This window comes from Chinchilla lanigera, unplaced genomic scaffold (genome assembly GCF_000276665.1).
Source record: "Chinchilla lanigera isolate Chin_1 unplaced genomic scaffold, ChiLan1.0 scaffold00036, whole genome shotgun sequence".
NCBI classification, from domain to species: domain Eukaryota; kingdom Metazoa; phylum Chordata; class Mammalia; order Rodentia; family Chinchillidae; genus Chinchilla; species Chinchilla lanigera.
The window spans coordinates 8318920-8337076 of NW_004955437.1; the positions used below are offsets into that span (position 1 = coordinate 8318920).

An 18157-nucleotide genomic window follows, 5' to 3' on the forward strand; every position below is an offset into this window, starting at 1 on the left:
TTGAGCTCACTTTGTAGCCCAGGCTGGTCTCGAATTCACCATGATCCTCCTGCCTCAGCCTTCCGAGTGCTAGGATTACAGGCATGCGCCACCACGCTCTGCTCTTTCTTTCTTTCTTTCTTTCTTTTTTTTTTTTTTTCCTCTTTTTTTCCAATTCTAACCATTGGCCGGGCACACCTGTAATCCCAGCACTTGGGAGGCTGAGGCAGGAGAAACACTGTGAGTTTGAGACCAACGTGGGCTATATAGTAAATTCAAAGCCTGCTTCAACTGCTTTGCAAGACACTGTCTCAGAAAAAATCAAAACAAAGATCTGAACATTAAATACCCATAAGGAAGTATGTAGCAAGAGAACTTATGCTTGTCTTCAGATGTGTGAACTATCTGATGGTACCCTCCTCCTGTGGTTGGAAAATCAGTCTCTCTGCCCTTCCTCCTCCTCAATAATTCACAGAGATCCGGAAGTAAACAGTCCACTAACCCTGCCGATAACTACTACCTGGCCCGGAGGAGAACCTTGCAAGTGGTGGTGAGCTCCTTGCTGACAGAGGCAGGATTTGAGAGCGCCGAGAAAGCGTCAGTGGAAACACTGACCGAGATGCTGCAGAGCTGTGAGTACCGGGAAGCATCGGGCCGTTTCCAAGTCAACCCCAGTGCCTGTACCGTGCCCTGCATTGTGATGGTGGGAGATAGCGTTGGAGGGGAAAACGGCACAGTGAGGCAATTTACAGACCGTAGAATCAGATGAATGTGAATGTAAATCATCCCTCTGCCACTTAGTGGTTTGGACCGGTCACCAAACCTCAGTTTCCTTGCTCGAAATGGAGTAATAATTTGTACCTGTGAGTATAAGTGGGAAGTATATGCAGGATGATCAGTGCGGGGAGGTTGTGAACTCCTGATGACTTATAGGTGCTCTGCTTACTGGTTTTTCCTCTCTTCTCAAGGGACTTGTGCTTTTGTTGAGGAGGCGGGACTGAGTGCCATAAAATAGATACCACCACATTATGTAGTCAGCTACTGGATCGTGATACAGAGAATGAGGATGGATGAGTTTTATGGAGTGGAAAAAATATTTTTGTTTTGTACTTTGTCTTTTTGAGACAGGGTCTCACTACGCAGTTCAAGCTGGCCTTGAACCCACTTTGTAGCCCAGGCTGGCCTCGAACGATAACAATCCTCCTGCCTCAGCCTCCCGAGTGCTGGGATTACAGGGGTGAGCCACCATGCCCGCCTGGAAAAAAGTATTTTTGAAAGGACAGGTCTTAGCCATGCGTGATATCACATACCTAGAATCCCAGCTACTCAGAGCCTGAGTCAGGAATATCGTAAGTTTGAGACGAGCCTGGACAACTTAGTGAGAACCTGTGTTTAAAAACAAACCAACCAAAAAAAATTTAAAAAATAAAAACAAACCAACCAACCCAGCATGGAGGTACATTCCTATAAGCCTAGTTCCCTGGGAGGTTCAGGCAGAAGACTGCAGGTTCAAGGCCAATCTGGGCAACTTAGTGAGACCCTACTTCAAAATAAAATGAAAAAGGTTGGGGTATAGCTTGGTGATAGGATGCTTACCTAGCAACGGTGTTTGTAAGGGAGTGGCACCTGCGAAAGTAGATCGGAGGAAGGTTTGGTTAGAGAGAGATGTTGACCTGCAGTGCTGCACTGCAGAGAGAGATGCTGGGGCCGGGGATTTAGCTCAGCGGCACAGCACCTGCCTGGCAAATGTGAGGTCCTAAGTTCGATTCCTGGTATCAAAAAAAAAAAAGATGTTGAATTGCAAATCTGTTTTGTGACATGTATCGAGATTTCATTCCTTTTGTTTGTTTTCTTTTTTGGTACCTGCAGTCAAACTCAGGACCTTGCATTTACGATTTCATTCATTTTGAAGATGAGTATTCCACTGTGTGGAATGAAAATCAGTCTATCCATCTATATTTTCTCTGTCAGGGTGCAATCAGTTGTTCCTACCTTTTCGTTATTCCGAATAATACTGCTCTGAACAGAGCATACACGTATCTGCCTGAATCCATTTTCAGTTCATTTGGGTATAGACCTGGAAGTGGCATTGCTGGCGCCCGTGGTAATTCTATGTTTCACTTTTGAGGATCTGTGACAGACCCTATGGCTTTGATCCTCTCATAGACATTTCAGAAATCGGGAGGAGCGCCAAGTCGTACTGCGAGCACACAGCCAGGACCCAGCCCACGCTGTCGGATATCGTGGTCACACTGGTGGAGATGGGTGAGTACGGCTCCACGCCCCCTTGTGGTTCCCTAATCTGCATTATTTAGCTGGAGAATTATTACAGGAGGGCTCTTGTAAGACCATGTAATGGACTCCTCACCCGCCTTTGGGGTTCATGCTGGCACTTTCTCCAAGGGCCCACACAGTGGTTGTGCCAGGAGTTGAAGCCCTTTCCGTGTTTCCTGTCCAGTGGTCCAGGCAGGGCTGTGTTTTCTCCTCTCATAGGTTTCAACGTGGACACTCTCCCTGCATATGCAAAACGGTCTCAGAGGATGGTCATCACTGCCCGTAAGTGACTTCACTGAATGTTTAGTAAGTGCTCAGCTAGTGCTTGTGGGTGAGCTAGGAGTTAAACAGGGGCAGGACCAAATTGTTTCTGTCCCCCCCCCCCCGCCCCCCGGAGAAACAGTTTGTCTGTTTCCGGCTCCCTTCTAACCTCTGGAGTCACCCTCAACCTAATTCACAGTGATCCTGCTGCCTTAGCCTCTGAGTGCTGGGATTACAGGTGTGTGCCATCACACCTGTCCTAAAGTCACTCCCTCCCTCCCTCCATCCCTTATTTCCTTCCTTTAGACAGGGTCTTGCTATAGTATTCAGGTTGGCCTTGATCTCATGGTGATCCTCCTGCCTCAGGCTACCAAGTAAAGTCACTTTTTTCATATTGGTATCTTTTTAAGAATTTTTCGTAAGCTGCAAATTTGAGGCCAGCCTGAACTGCATACTGCGAACCTGTCTCAAAAAAAACCAAAAAAATCGAGGGGCATGATGGTACACACCTGTAATCCCAGCATCAGGAGGTTGAGGCAACAGGATCGGATTGCAATGAATTTAAGGCCAGCCTGGGCTACATAGTGAGCTCAAGGCCAGCCTGAACTGCATAGTGAAACCCATTTCAAAAAGGACAAAAAAAAAAAAAATTCTTCTCAAAGTATCAGTGGAGGATGCTATTTTCTTTTTTGTTTGTGTGTGTGTTTGGTTTTTCTTTTCTTTTTGGTATCAGGAATTACATTCACAACCTTGTGCTTGCCAGGCAGGCACTGTGCCACTGAGCTATATCCCCAGCCCTGTGTGTGTGTGTTTGTGTGTGTTTCAGACAGGGTCTCAATAATGAAGTTCAGGCTGGCCTTGAGCTCACTTTGTAGCCCAGACTGGTCTCGAACTCTCAACAATCCTCCTGCCTCAGCCTCCCAAGGGCTGGGATTACAGGCGTGCGCCAGCACTCCCAGCTGTGTTCTTGTTTTTGAGACAGGGTCTCACCATATAGTTAGGCTAGTTTTGAACTCACTGTGTAACCCAGGCCAGTCTCAAACTCTCAGTGATCCTCCTGACTCAGCCTTCCACGTGGTAGGATTATAAGTGTGTGTCACCACACCTGGCGGAAGATGCTATTTTCAACTCCCTCTTGCGATTCCAAGCTCCCCAGCTCCACATACATCTTTGCTGTTTGGGGCCTGAATGTTCAAGGGGTGTGCAGTGACTGAGCCGAAGGCCTTCTGTATAACTAATGTGCTGTACCACTGAGCCACACTGCCAGCCCTGGGGTCTCTGGACAGAGCACTTGCAGCCCCCTGACTTGTGCAGTTCTGCATGCTCTTTCGTGTAACTACCTTGGTCACAGCCACCCACCTAATAACCTAAGAGGTTTTCAGGATGTTGCCACAGGTGGGAAGGTCAACTGAGCACAGCCCGTGGGGCAGGCACTGCAGATGTGGCCTTCTCGGGTTCTTAAGCCCTCAGAGGCTTTCTGCTGATAGAAGTACCGTGGTCCGGGGCAGGGGAGATAGCTCAGCAGCGCAGAGCCTGCCTGGCAAGCGTGAGGTCCAGAATTCGATTCCCTGTACCAAAAAAAAAAAGGAAAAGTGTGGTCCGGTAAGAAGAGGAGGAGGATTTGGACAGAGATCAGTCAGTAGGACCAGGGCCGTGCTGGAGGAGTAACGCGTTGTGATTCTCTTGCAGCTCCAGTGACCAATCAGCCAGTGACCCCCAAGGCCCTCACGGCGGGACAGAACCGACCCCACCCGCCGCACATCCCCAGCCACTTCCCAGAGTTCCCTGACCCTCACACCTACATCAAAACCCCGGTGAGTGGCGGCGCGGGGCTGGGCGAGGCTGCCCGACTGCGTAGAGTTGGCTGCTGCCTGCGGCTGGCCTGGAGTCAGAGGTGGTTGGGGGAAGAGGGGTTTAGGCCCCACAGTGTCTGCCCACCAAGAGGCAGCATGGCGAGTGAGAAGTATGTCCTCAAGTTGCCACCGAGGAGGTGGAAGCCAGAAATTGCCTGACCCAGCTAAACACAAAAGAACTTAGCCCCACAGAAGCAAAACTGGAAGGATGCTCCATAAAACAAACTCCTGGTAACTCCTGGGAGAGTATAGGTAGTTCTGGTCATGCTCTCTATGTACTTTTCTGGGTTTTCACATTTTCCATAACAGAAAAGTCATTTGTTTATTCATTGATCGTTTAATTCATGGGTGGTTTGTGGTAGGTACTGAGGCTGGAACTTGAGGCCTTCACTCGAGCTGCTTCCTCAGGCCTTTTCTGTTTCTTATGTTGAACGGGGTCTCTTAAGTCACTAAATTGCCCAGGCTGGGTTCACATTTGTAGGCTTCCTCCCTAAACCTTCCAGAGTGGTAGGATTACAGGTATACCATGCCCAACTTTTTTTTTTTTTTTTTTTGAGACATGGTCTCAGAACTCATGGTCCTGGTGAGCTGTGAACTCAGTATGTAGCCCAGGCTGGCTTCAAACTTGTGACTTTCCTGCCTCAGCCTCCTGTGTGCGGGAATCACACATTTTTCTTAATTTTTAAGATTTAAAACAAAGATAGATGTATTTCCATCATTTTCTTTCTGCCTTTTCACTGCTCAGAAGGATGGTGGAGGCCAGTTTAGGAGATGGAGGGCCTCTGGCAGCAGGGCAGAGAGCAGGGAGAGCAGGGTTGCTCACTGGCATCCCCGCCGATGTGTTTGCAGACATACCGGGAGCCCGTATCCGACTACCAGGTTCTGCGGGAGAAGGCCGCGTCCCAGAGGCGCGACGTGGAGCGGGCGCTCACCCGCTTCATGGCCAAGACAGGCGAGACGCAGAGCCTTTTCAAAGACGACGTCAGCACCTTCCCATGTGAGCGCCACCTCCCGCAGCCCCAAAGCGTCATTACTGATCACCATGCTGTTTCCCTTTCTCTCAACTCAAGCTACTCCGTCCTCTGCTGCAGCATGTTCTTCCAGTTTCAGGCTCCTCCCAGTCAGGAGAACCGGTTGCTGACCCTGCAGGACTGGCTGCTAGGGATAGGTTAGTTTTCGGTCACCACAAGCGTGGCTGAGCCCAAGGCCTGGAGAGACTCCCACAGAAGTGGCGGCCCCTGGAGCAGGTGGGAGCTGGTGTCAGGGCTGGCCGCTGTCACAAGGCCCCTCCCTGGTGCCATCGCTTAACCGTGCATCTCTGCACCATCTGGTCAGGTGGTCCAGGTCGCTCCCCCCATGGCAGCCTGGGTTCTGCGGTAACAGCAACTGGGTCACCAAGCGCCACACTGTGCTCCTTGCTTCCCACCTGCTGTGGTCCTCTGCGAGCCCGTGAGTCAGGACTGTCACTGTCACCTGTGGAGCAGGCCAAGGCCTACACCAGCTCAGAGTCACAGGCTACGAGGTGGCGTGCAGGCCTCACTCCTTCGGGTGCCTGACCCTGCCTCTGCTCCACAGGGAAGGTACATCTAGGGCTTCTCCCGAAATCACACTCTACCACAGAAGAATGTACAGATGTATTTAATTATTGTTACGGTTTTTAATTACAAACCCCCATATTATTACAGGAGTCTCACTATGTTGTCCAAATGGGCTGTGAATTCCAGTGCTCAAGTGATCCTCCTGCCCCAGCCTCCTAAAAAGCTGGACTACAGCCATACACCACCCTGGCTGGCTAATACTTTTAAGTCAAGTTCTTGCTCTCCTCATTGCTTTTGGGAAGAACTGAAACTCATTTACCAGAAGTGTCTTTTAGCTCAGTGGACACTTGCACACAGAACTCTCGAAGTCAGCCCCTGGACTTCCGTCCTTCAGGTTGAAAAGATAAATATCCCTGTGCTAGGAATGAAGCTTAGAGCCAGGCACTGTGGTGCTTAGTTATAATCCCAGCTACTCTGGAGGCTGAAGCAGGAGGATTGCTTGTTCCAGACAAGCCTGGACAATTTAACAAGACCCTATCTCAAAATTTAAAAAAAAAAAAAAAAAAGCCAGGTGTGGTGGTTCATACCTGTAATGCCAGCACTCAGGAGGCTGAGGCAGGAGGAATGCCATGAGTTCAAGGTCAGCCTGGGCTCCTAGCAAGACCCTGTGTCAATAAATTTTTTTTTTCCGGTACCAAAAATGGAACTCATGACCTTGTGCTTGCCAGGCAGGCGCTGTGCTGCTGAGCTGAATCCATAGTCCCAAGAAAAATTTTTTAAAAAAAGAGAGAAAGAGTGAAATGGGTGTAGCTCAGCAGTAGAGCAATTGTTAGTGTGCAGGAGGCCCTGGGTTCAGTCCCCACCGGTGCAACGGAAGGAAGGGAGGGAGGGAGGAGGAGAGAAATGAGGCCTAGAGGGTTGACTGACCTTGGACGAGAGGTCACACAGCCACCACCGCATCACTGGGACTCCACCTATCACCTGATCGTCCTGTGAGCAGTCACACTTGCTGACAGTGGATGCTGGTGTCTCACTGCCTGAGTTCGAATCCCTCTCTGCCGTTTCCTGTGTGCTTGAAAAAAAGCGTGCTAGCCACTGTGCCCCGGGCTCATTGTCTGTGCATGGGGTGATACCCGCACGATTTATGGACCGTGCCTCCCTTCCTGTCCCCAGTGATTGCCGCCCGGCCCTTCACCATCCCCTACCTGACGGCCCTGCTGCCCTCGGAGCTGGAGATGCAGCAGATGGAGGAGACAGACTCCTCGGAGCAGGACGAGCAGCCGGACACAGAGAACCTGGCCCTGCACATGAGCACGGTGGGTCCCGCCCGCCTGCCTGGCCCCTTGCCTGGGGATCCAAAGGCCCCAGCCCAGTTGGGGGGAACGATGATCTGATTGAGGGTGGCCTGGTCCCCAGCTAGGAGACATCCAAGTCCCAGGGAGTCACCCATTCATTGCACTAATGAACCTGCTGGGACCAGGCAGAGCACCCGGTGCGCTGGGAACTGGTGGGAGGGAGAGGGATGGAATTCCTGCCCTAACGGCAGGGACAGGGTGGGGAGAGTGGGAGTTAGAATGTGACACTTGTGCCACACTCTATCCTCACAGCAGGCTCTCCCAGTTGGCCTCGATAGCTGTGAAACAGGAGTCTGTGACCTTCTTGCCGTGGAACCCTTGGTGTCACCAGGGGGCACCGCTCACCCGGCTCCCAGGCCCCAAGCCTGCGCGCCTCTCGGTCAGATGTTCAGGGTGTGATTTACCCCCGCCCTGCACCCTCTGCTCACTTTAGAGAACGTGGAAAATAGAGGAAAGTATCAGTAAGCAAGAGAACCACTCAGGTTCCAGGGCAGTTTTTAAAATTTCAATGTATTGCTTTTTTTTCTAAGTGTACACAACTGTAATATTTTAAGAATTTTAATTGCAATAGCACCAAATATATGTGAACTAAAGATTTCTCCAGAATCACGTTTTCCTCGAATAAACAGCAAAAGCCCCAATAAGGTCACAGATAGGTGGCATCAGGGATGGGCACACGGTGGTCCCTGCACTTGGGCTCTGCCGTGTCGGGACCCCAGGACCCGAGACGTTTCTGGCCTGGGTTAGAGTGTGATCATTGTCACCAGGTTGTAAGTACAGGAAGTTGTAGCATTTGGGGAGAAACTTGTTCCAAGGCGTTCGGTTTGGCCTGGGCGACCCCTGAGGACGCAGTGTGCTCCCACGTGGTCTCTAGTGCTGAGGTGCTGGCCATTCTTTACCCAGCACTGCGCTGGGCTTCTCTGAGGAGCACCTGAATTGTAGCTTCTGCCCGCTGCTGAGCCGAGCCCTGGACCCTGTCCTGGTGCTGCGCAGGGACGGAGCGGGGAGTCTTGAATTCTCGCAGCAGTTGCCTCCTGGGCGAGCCTGGAAGGAGGCTCCCAGCTCCTCCGCTAGGGGACAGCTGCCCACAGCGATTCTTGGTGCTGGCGCGATCTCTCCCTTATGCCGTGGGTGTTTTGCTTTGTTTTGGCTTCTGCTCAAAGGATGAGTCTGGGGCAGAGAAGGAGAACACTTCCGTCCTGCAGCAGAACCCCTCCTTGGCAGGCACCCGGAATGGGGAGGACACCATCATCGACAACCCCTACTTGCGCCCTGTGAAGAAACCCAAGATCCGCAGGAAGAAGTGAGTTGGGGGCTGGGGTCCCGGGCGCCCCCTGTGGCCTGCCTGGCTGCTGCTTGCCAGGAGAGAGCGGGTCCAAGACCAGGGACCACCCGTCACGCCCTGCTGGCTTCCCGTCAAGGGCTGCGTGCTGCTGCGTCTCTCTAGGTCCCTGTCCTGAGCTGACGAGGAAGCTGGCTGGCAGAGGGATGTACGCCACCCTCGCAGGAGAGTTGAAGCCGCTGCAGGGAAGAAGCCGGTGCCCTCCTGGTGGCTGAGTGGAGGCAGGATGGGATCGGGCAGGATCTTAATAGCAAACCTCACATCAAGATGCCGGTTTTCACTGGGGACCAAAATTCTGGGTCGAGGAGGAAGCGATGGGAATAACAGGTCTTTCCTTATCAGCTGGGCCCCCGTGCTGTGTCTTGGGGCCCAGTGACAGCTAGGGACATCATCTGTTATCCCAGAACTGGATTCCTTTGCAGCCTGAGGAGCGGGGACCGTGCAGGGAGGACAGAGTTCCTGGTCGCTTTGCCTTCCGCCCAGAAGTCTGCCTGCCCGGTGCGCTCAGGGCTCCGGGTCCCGCTCATTGACTCACACACAGATGCAGCACCACTGTGACAGCCCGGAACCTCATCCTTGCTTCTCTCCCCTGAGCTGCAAGCGCCCTGTGGAGCTGCTGGAAAGTCCCTTGTGCCTTGTCGTGTTGGGCGCAGGAGGCCACACGTCAGAGCTTTGACCCGGCAGTGGCTGGAGTCAGGCGCCACAGGCAGATGTGTTAAGCTGGGGACAGTGATGGGGCAGGGCAGCGCTCCTCCCAGCAAGGACACCCTGAGAGGTTGTCACATACCGTCCCTCCACAGAACGTGTGCTTGGGAACAGCCGAGACCCGCCCCTCCAGAGAGTTCCCTTAACACCAGCCTGGCATGTTGGACGCCTTGTGCTGTGACTTGCAAAAGAAAGCAGCAGAAGATTTAAAGAAGAGAAAGAGAAGTTACAGAGTCGGGCTGGCATTTTGCAGGCTGGGCCTGACAGTGTGGGGGTTTTCTTTTGTTTTGTTTTTTGTCTCTTTGAGACAGGGTCTCACTGTGCAGTTCAGGCTGGCCTTGAGCTCACTTTGTAGCCCAGGCTGGTCTCGAACTCGCAACAATCCTCCTGCCTCAGCCTCCCAAGGGCTGGGATTACAGGCGTGTGTAATCCATGCCTGACCTGACAGTGTGTTTTGCAGCGCAGAAGCCTGGCTGCTCGGCAGGAGGCTGGTGTGGGCGGGAGCCAAGTTCCCACCTGACAGGGCAGTGGTGGCCGGAGCCTTCAGGTCGAGCCAGGGTTTCTCCACGGCGGTGCAGGTCAGTCTCCTCAGCCTCTTCACCTCCTGGGCCCCCATACACCCTACAAAGCAGAAAACAAGAGTTTAGGGGAGATGTCAGGCTCGCTGTGTCCCTTGGCTGGTCTGTAAGGAAGCAACTTTAAAACCAGATTCACAGAGGAAGAGAGCCATGGCGCCCAGAAGTTAGCCTGGTTTGATGCAGTCGCCCCTGGATTAGGCTTCTGCTGGCCACGTGCTCCTGATTGTGGACACCTGGAAACATTGGCCCAGTTGCTGTCATTGTATATAAATGGCACAGTCCTCCGCATGTATTTATAAATTTCTATTTTTTGTATCTTTGGGGACCTTCTTGAAATGAGTATAAAAGTGTGATATGTGCCAGGTGTGGTGGCGCATGCCTGTAATCCCAGCACTCGGGAGGCTGAGGCAGGAGGGTCATCGTGAATTCTAGGCCAGCCTGGACTGCTTAGTGAGACCCTGTCTCGGAAAAAAAACAAAAAAATGTGATTTATGAAAATCACATGTAATAAAATAAAATCACATGTAATAAAAACTGATAATGGCCAGGCGTGGTTGTGCATGCCTGTAATCCCAGCACTTGGGAGGCTGAGGCAGAAGGATCGTTGTAAGTTCAAGACCAGCCTGGGCTACAAAGTGAGCTCAAGGCCAGCCTGAACTGCATAGTGAGACCCTGTCTCAAAAAAAAAAAAAAAGACCAAAAAAGAAAAACTGATAATAAAAACTTTGTAAACAAAAATTAAAATAATAATAAACATTTTGTAAGCAGAACCGTCAGGCGTTCAACTTAATTTGTTTCTGTGACACTTTTTGAATGCAAAGCTACATTCAAATACACACAAGTGTGTGGCCCTCCCGATGGGCACTGTGTTCTGGGTTAGCTTGGGAGTTCCATGTCTCCCTTGCTCCCCTCCACATTTAACGTCCAGGCCGTTCTATTTCATTTCTTTCCAGCGTTTTCATTTATTTTTTCTTCCTAGAGTAGTTCTCCAGTTCCTTTCTTTCCTTTTTTTTGTGTGGAGGGTTCTTTTTGAGACAGGGTTTCCCTATGTAGCCCAGGCTGGCCTTGAACTCCAAGCGATCCTCTTGCCTCAGCCTTGAGAGTGCTGGGATTGCAGGCGTGAGCCACCACATCTGGCCTCTTTGCCTTTTCTTTTAGTGCAAGGATCAAGTGAAAGGGCTGGGGACGTAGCTCAGTGGCACAGCGCCTACCTGGGAAGTGCAAGGTCCTGAGTTCAAATCCTAGTACCAAGAAAGAGGATCAAATCAAAGGTCTGTGCACACTGAGCAATGCTATATCCACCGGAGTATATTTTGGGGTGTTTTGAGATGAAGTCTCACCTACGACCCCATCTCAAAAAACCAAGCAGAAAAGAAAAACTGAAGATCACAGCACAGCCTTTTTTTTTTTGGTACCGGGAATCAAACTAAGGACCTACGCTTGCCAAACAGGCGCTGTGCCCCTCAGCTACATCCCTGGCCCAGCACAATTCTCTTGTGGGTCCTTCGGCGGGGGCCTCTGGACTAACAGCCGATCTCACCTCCCAGCCTCTGGGGCGAACACTCCAGGTCATCCGGGTCACCCGGAACCAAGCAGCTACTAAGCCACCCTGGCCCATTCCTGTCTCATCCCTGTGCTTGCAGCAGCCTCCCTGCTCCTGTCCATCCCACCCCGCCAGCCTCCTCACCTCCAAGCTCTAACTTGCCGCCGATTCTGCCCTCAGCAGTGGGACCTCCACATCCCGCCTGGCTGCCGTGGTCCTCTGCCAGCTCACTGTTTCTCTTGGGTGAGTTGCTTTCCGCCCACTCAGCAGGTAAGCCTTGAGTGCTTCTGTGTACGCCGGGCACCCTGCCAGCTCAGGAGAGCGTGCGGAAGGAGACGGACATGGTCCCTGCCTCCAGGGAACTCATTCCAGGGGAAGACTTAACAAAGACAGCAAACCAAAACCAGACATGGAGGCTCAGGCCTGTCATCCCTGTCATCCCAGCACTCTGGGAGGCTGAGAAGGGAGGTCCCAAGGTCCAGCCGGGCCTGGGGACTCCAGCTCCCCAGCCAGGTGACAGCCAGCTGTGGCTGTCTGGAAGGTCTCTCAGTCATCCCGGAGAATGTGGCCCCTTCCCGGGGAGCCCAGCCCACTGCTTCGTCCTCAGAAGTCCACCTCCCAGAGCACGTGCTGCAGATCCCGGAGGGTAGGTGTGCCCTCACCCTCAGCTGTCCCAGGAGCCAGTCCTGTGGCCTCTCCCGGACACCCTGCAGACGGCTGTGCTGCTATTCACCCAGACACCTGGACTGTGTCCTGCCTGCTGCCCTACGCACCCCACTCAGCCCTCCCTCTCTCCCCCAAAATAACAACTTTGCATGATTTTTGAGTTAGGGTCTCATTGTATAGGTCAAGCTGGTCTTGAACTCATTATATAACCCAGGGGGTGTTCGTCCTGCCTCAGCCTCGCAGGTGCTAGAATTCCAGGCATGCACCGCTATCCCTGGCTGCGTGATTTTTTTTGCATGGTTTAAAAATAATGAAGTAGCTTACGTTTATGTAGAACATACATCTACTTAACACTTACTGTGTGTCAGGTACTATTTTAAAACTTTATATCAACACATAATAAAGATACTACAGAAAGCTCAAAAGATAAAGAAGGATAAACAGCAGCCACCCCATGCCCCACCTGAGACCTCTTAGGGGGCTCACGGGCGCCCTTCAGAGCTCTTCACTGAGCACACAAGCAAACGGTCCGGTGCGCCGTTGTTGCATGGGTGGTGGTGTGGAAACACCACACTCTGCGTCTCCATGTGGGAGCCTGTGCCGGGTGGAACCTGCCATGTCTGCTAGGCAAGCCCTCCCCACCGAGCTGCACCCCAGCGCCCCTGTTTTGGGGACCCTCCCTTCCTGCTCTCCCTTCCCTTCCCTGAGATTCGGATTAGCCCTTACCTAGCGCCAGGGCCGAGTCTCGTGCTGGCAGAGCGGTGACAGCTGGTGACAGTGACAGAGCAGTGACACCTGGCTGCCTCCGAGCCTGGTGGCTGCGGCCAGGCCCCGGCTGCCACCCGGTGAGCTGCAAGTGACTGAGCTGCTGGGGGAGCGAGCTGGTGACGGTGTCAGTGAGCAGTGTGATGGCAGAGACTAAGTGTCACACGCCCAGTTGGTGTTAATCGTACTCGAAGGGGGGGCTGCCTCCTTCCCCAGAGACCCACTCACCTGCAGGCGCCAGCCACGGAGCGCGAGGTGTGCCTGGCCTCGGGGCCGCCCTCCACCCTGTCACATGGAACTGCAGGCAGAAGGGCTGTCCTTGGGCCTTGCTTCAGGTGGAGACTCTGCCCTCCCGGGAGTTCCAGCCCCGGTGAATCAGGGCCCCAGGCCCTCTCCAAGATGCCCGATGCCACGCAGGTGCCGCTACCCAGCCCCCTCCTCCTCCTCCTCCTGCCCCCTGCAGCCCTGCCTTCCCCAGGCCCAGCGGGCGTTTCTCCACCCCATCCCTTCAGTCTCTTCTCGTAGCCATCAATCACCTCCACACTCCCCTGCTTCCTCCGCACCACCATGGTCAGAAGCTGTCAAAAGCCGGGTGTAGTGGCACATGCACGCGGGAGGCTGAGGCACCAGGTTTGCTTTTTTTTTTTTTTTTTTTTTTTTTTTTTTTTTTTTTTTTTTTTTTTGGTTTTTCTCCGGTACCGGGAACCGAACTCACGACCTTGCACTTGCCAGGCAGGCGCTTTTGCCGCTGAGCTAAATCCCCAGCCCCCAGGATTGCTTTAAATTTGAGGCCAGCCTGGGCTACATAGTGAGTTCAAGGCCAGCCTGGACTACAGAGAGACCCTGTCTCAAAAAGACCAACAACAACAAAAGAAAAGCCATCACAAACCCAGTTCCCTCAGGATGCCCAGGTCACTAAGCACCGTGGCAGGCACCAGAGCGGGGCTAGGGTTCGACCAGTCCGCTGTCCTAGGATGATGCAAGGTTTCGGGTTCAGCTGTGCTGGGCTCAGCTTTCCTTTCCAGAGATCCAAGGGAAGAACCAGCTAGAATCCTTGGAAAACTCATGGAGCCTCTGTACTTTAAAAAGGTTCACACTGGGCATGATGACACGCCTGTAATCCATTCCAGCACTTGGGAGGCTGAAGCAAGAAGATTGCTGTGAGTTTGAAGCCAGCCTGAACTACATAGTGAGCTCACCTGCTGGGGCCAGTGGGAGCCATGACCTTCTCTTGAGGCACCCTGAAAGAAGACATTCCCCCTAGGCGTGTCAACCAAAGAACGTCCCCAGATGTTGCCAGCGGTCCCCCCAGAGGGGTTACCCCAGTGAGAAGCACTGAGTGGGAATGCAGGCTCCAGCAAGGAGCTGGTAGAAAAGAACTGAGGCTGGTGGAGACTTCTCCCCTTGAGCTGGAAGGTCTGTCACTGTTTCCTCTGTGTATGTAATCTCCCTGAGGCTGGAGTACAGGAATATTCTGGAAGGCGGAACTAAGCGGGACCGCAGAGCCCGAGGCTGACCACCTGCTAGGAGTTCCAGGCTGCTCTGTGACACAGAGCAAGGTCCCCAGCTTCCCTGGCTGTGGGCGTCACGGAGTAATCACAGCACTACGGACACTAGGGACACCCAGCCCAGCCTGAGTGGGCATCTGTGGGGAAGGAGGGACCAGGCACAGGGCCACAAGACACCCGCCCTGCTCAAGGTCCTGAGTGAGGAGGCAACCATCAGGGATGGTGGCTGCCATGACCTTGGCCAGGTGGCCATCGAGCAAGGACATCCCAGGGAGGGACTTGGCTGAGAGCCACCAGGTGCACTGCCCCAGCCGCGCGGGGGAATGACAGCCTCAGTCCTGGCCGGGAGGGACCGTGGCTACCAAGCAAGTCCTCAGCGTGGTGCTGAGGCAGACAAAAAGCAGCGGAGTTGTGGTGCTCAGGAGTCCCTCCCAGACGAACAGTGACCTGTGGTCACCTCCGGGGAATCCCAAGCCTATTCTCACTTCTGTCCCTCTCAGAGTAGGAATCCAAGAGGCCTGTCACACCCTCCCCAGCTTGGGGACAGAGGCTTTAGTTTAGAAAAAAACAACTCATACAGTAACATCTTTTGTCTTAAAAACAGCCCCCGTGTGCCATGAATTTGCTACCGCTGCCCTTTCTAAAGCCCTTTCTAAGAACCAGACAGCCAGGCTTGGTGTTGCACACCTGTGATCCCAGCACTTGGGAGGCTGAGGCAGGAAGATTGCTGTGAGTTCAAGGCCAGCCTGAACTGAATAGTGAGATCCTGTCTCAAAAAATAAAGCGTTGGGGATGTAGCTTAGTGAGAGGGCCCCAGGTTCAATTGCCAGTACCACAAAAACAACACAGCAACAACAAAAACCTCTGATGCCCTCACCTTGTACCATTGTTTCCTAGCTCCTGGTTCTCCATTTGAGGGCAATGAGCTTTGGCCCACCAGGCAGGAGTCCCGGCATTAAGGCACCCTGATACCTTTGTGATGAAACCTTAGGGACTTATCCTTTTTTTTTTTTTTTTTTTTTTTTTTTTGGTTTTTCTCCGGTACCGGGAACCGAACTCACGACCTTGCACTTGCCAGGCAGGCGCTTTGCCACTGAGCTAAGTCCCCAGCCCGGGACCTAGCCTTAAAACTGTACTTTCGCACCACCTACAAATTCAGCAGATTAGATGACACACACATCTGGAAACAGCAGGGTCAGATGTTCATATGTCCGTGGGAGAGAGACCTTTATAGCACCTGAGGAGTGCTCGACAATATTTAATTAAGTACTAACATACATTAGCCAGGGATGGTGGCAAATGCTACAGTTCCAGCTTCCCAGAAGGCTGAGGCAGGAGGATCACAAATTCCAGGCTATGCTGGGGAACTTATCTGAACATACAGAGCAGCTGGCGATGCAGTTCAGAAGTAGGTTTGCTGGGTATAGTGTGCACACCTGTAATCCCAGCACTGGGGAGGCTGAGATAGAAGGATTGCTGCAAGTTCCAGGCCCGTTTGTGCTACATAGTGAGCTCAAGGCCAGCCTGAACTACGTAGCAAGACCCTGTCTCAAAAAAACAAAAAAATAAAGAAGTAAAAGTTTTGACTAGTGTGTGTAAGGCCCTGGGTTCAATTCCCAGTACCACCACCAAAACAAAGTACTAACGTATTCATTCAGCAAACATGTTGAGTTGGGCCAGGAACAGCACTAGGCACTGGGGCTACTGTGTTGTGAGAGGCAGCCCTTGAGTTGAGATGTGTATAAACTGCTGCGGGAGACAGCAGCACGTCAGTGCGTGGGGCGCTGTGGGAGACCCTCAAGGTGCTGTGGGTCCATCGGGTGAGCAGTGTCTGCTGCTGAGCACGGGGCAGAGCTGTGGTAGGGCTGGGGAGGGCACCTGCAGGCACTGAGCATCTGGGCCTCCGGAGGATGGCAGCATGGTGGCAAGTGTTCTGGCTGCGTGGGTCTTTAAACCCTGCACTGAGCTACATCCCAGCCCTTTCTTATTTTGAGGCTGGGTCTTCTAAGTTGCTAAAGTCTCCAGGACGGGTGCAGGGAGGAGGGGCCCATCAGCACCAAATCGGAAGGAAGCTGCAGGGCCCTGAAATTGCCTGCGGGTCTGGTCTCAGTGCAGACTGGGTGTTCACCGTACACCCATTGCCAGCCCCACCTTGTGTCCCAGAGAAGCAGTCTGCAGCCCAGGCATCCCTGGGCCCGGGAGGGAGGGAGGTGGAGCAGGCTGGACGCCTGGCCTTGGTGGCCGAGCCCCTCACACTAATGACGGGACGCGGAGATGAACAGTAGGTGGGTGGGGCAGGCAGGTCAGGACCGGCCTGACAGCGCAGCACCACGGTAGCCTGCTCACTCGTGCAGCTCTGCAGTTGTTCTGCTCTGCAGCCCCGCCTGGCAGGGAGTTCAGGGGCCGGCCTTGAGGGGCTTACAAGGCAGGGAGCGACCTTTCCCAGGCGGATGGGCCCTTGCCCTGCGGCTCTTTGGGCACAGCTTTGGGCTGGGCCAGGTCCAGCCAGAAGGTGAGGCTGTGGGTTCTGGCCTGTGGGACTGGGCCCACCCAGGGAGCAGCACAGGCTGCAGAAACCAGGGTGCGGCCGGGTGTGGCTGTGCCACCTGGGAACTCCCTGCTCACTCTCCCCACTCTCCCCTCCTGGAAGTCCAGGGCCAGTCCAACCAGGACGGGGAAAATGGGCACAGGGCAGTGTGGGGCCAGCCGGCTCTTCTGCACCTCAGCGCCCTCCCAGGGCCAGCATCTCTTCCCCAATGATGTGGACTCGGTGCTGGGATCACTGGTGGCACCAGCTTCACTTCTGATGTTTCTACGCGCTCTTTTTATTCTCTCCTACACCACTGTTGCCATGACGGGAGCCAGGTCCGTATGGGGCTGGCTGCACACCCGGGCCAAGTACAGTGCCCGGCGCCTGGCACCCAGGCAAACCCTTGTTAGATGAGCTTGTGGCTGTCTCTAATCTTCACATAGCCTTAGGAGGTAAACCTTGCTATCCTGTCTGGAAGAAAGGGGCTCCCAACAGTCCAAGAGACAGTTTGTTATCACCAGCCCTTGGCTTTGCTCCTTGCCCTGGAGGGATCTGAAGAACAGGAAAACCTGAGGCCGGTCAGACAGTCGGTCAGACAGACAGACAGAGAGCCGGGCTGGGCCTGCTGTGCTCCCATTCCCAGGAGAGTTGCCCGCATCTCCCACACCCAGGAGCTCGGAATCATCACTCAAAGCCAAAGAACAGGAGGCCAGTCTCAACTGGCTCTGTTTATTTCCCAAGCCAAGCGAGACCAAGCCCTGCCCCACCCACCCCAGAGCGGCCTAGAGCCGGGCGGCCACACCCCTCCTCAAGCCTGGACACAGCAGGTGAATTAGTGAACTCTTCTGTAAACCGTGGCCCGGGAAACACGCGTATTTCTAGAGCCAGGGCTGGCCTTGGGTAGAGGTGCTGCCTGAGCACAGGACCCAGACCCTTCCCCTCAGGGTGGCTGGCCAGGCTCACCAGGGTGCTAACCCACCCCGCACTTTCTTCCTGGAAGTGGTTCATCTGCTGTCTGGCCCTGTGGCCAGGACCTCGGCTAAAACTCCCATGGGAAGCTGCTTCCTGGCTCCCCCTCTGAGGGGCCACTCCCCACCCTTCCTCCTGAGCCCTGGTCTCTAACTTGGAGACACTGACAGCAAACATGATTGTTCGTGATGTCGTGCCAAGCTGGACTTAAAAAGTGGTTCTAGCCAGGCGTGGGGGCACACACCTGTAACCCCAGCACTTGGGAGGCTGAGGCAGGAGGTTCGTTGTGAG

At 53.6% G+C, this 18157-nt stretch overlaps 1 protein-coding gene across 4 annotated transcripts in view; it reads left to right on the plus strand.

The window, feature by feature from the left end:
* The window catches only part of Taf8 (TAF8 RNA polymerase II, TATA box binding protein (TBP)-associated factor, 43kDa), an 11108-nt gene extending 1483 nt beyond the window's left edge, over window positions 1–9625 (plus strand). Inside the window, exons 3-11 of one of the 4 annotated variants that reach the window (XM_013516780.1) lie at window positions 455–611; window positions 2146–2244; window positions 2473–2535; window positions 4204–4328; window positions 5217–5364; window positions 7079–7221; window positions 7513–7653; window positions 8424–8563; window positions 8708–9625. In XM_013516780.1, coding sequence (XP_013372234.1) covers window positions 455–611; window positions 2146–2244; window positions 2473–2535; window positions 4204–4328; window positions 5217–5364; window positions 7079–7221; window positions 7513–7653; window positions 8424–8563; window positions 8708–8720 — 1029 coding nt within the window. In that variant the 3' untranslated portion in view covers window positions 8721–9625. Of the gene's footprint in view, window positions 1–454; window positions 612–2145; window positions 2245–2472; window positions 2536–4203; window positions 4329–5216; window positions 5365–7078; window positions 7222–7512; window positions 7654–8423; window positions 8568–8707 lie in introns of those variants that run through there. The other 3 variants (XM_013516781.1, XM_005389711.2, XM_005389713.2) reach the window with 3 other exon arrangements.
* The last annotated feature ends 8532 nt before the right edge of the window (window positions 9626–18157 follow it).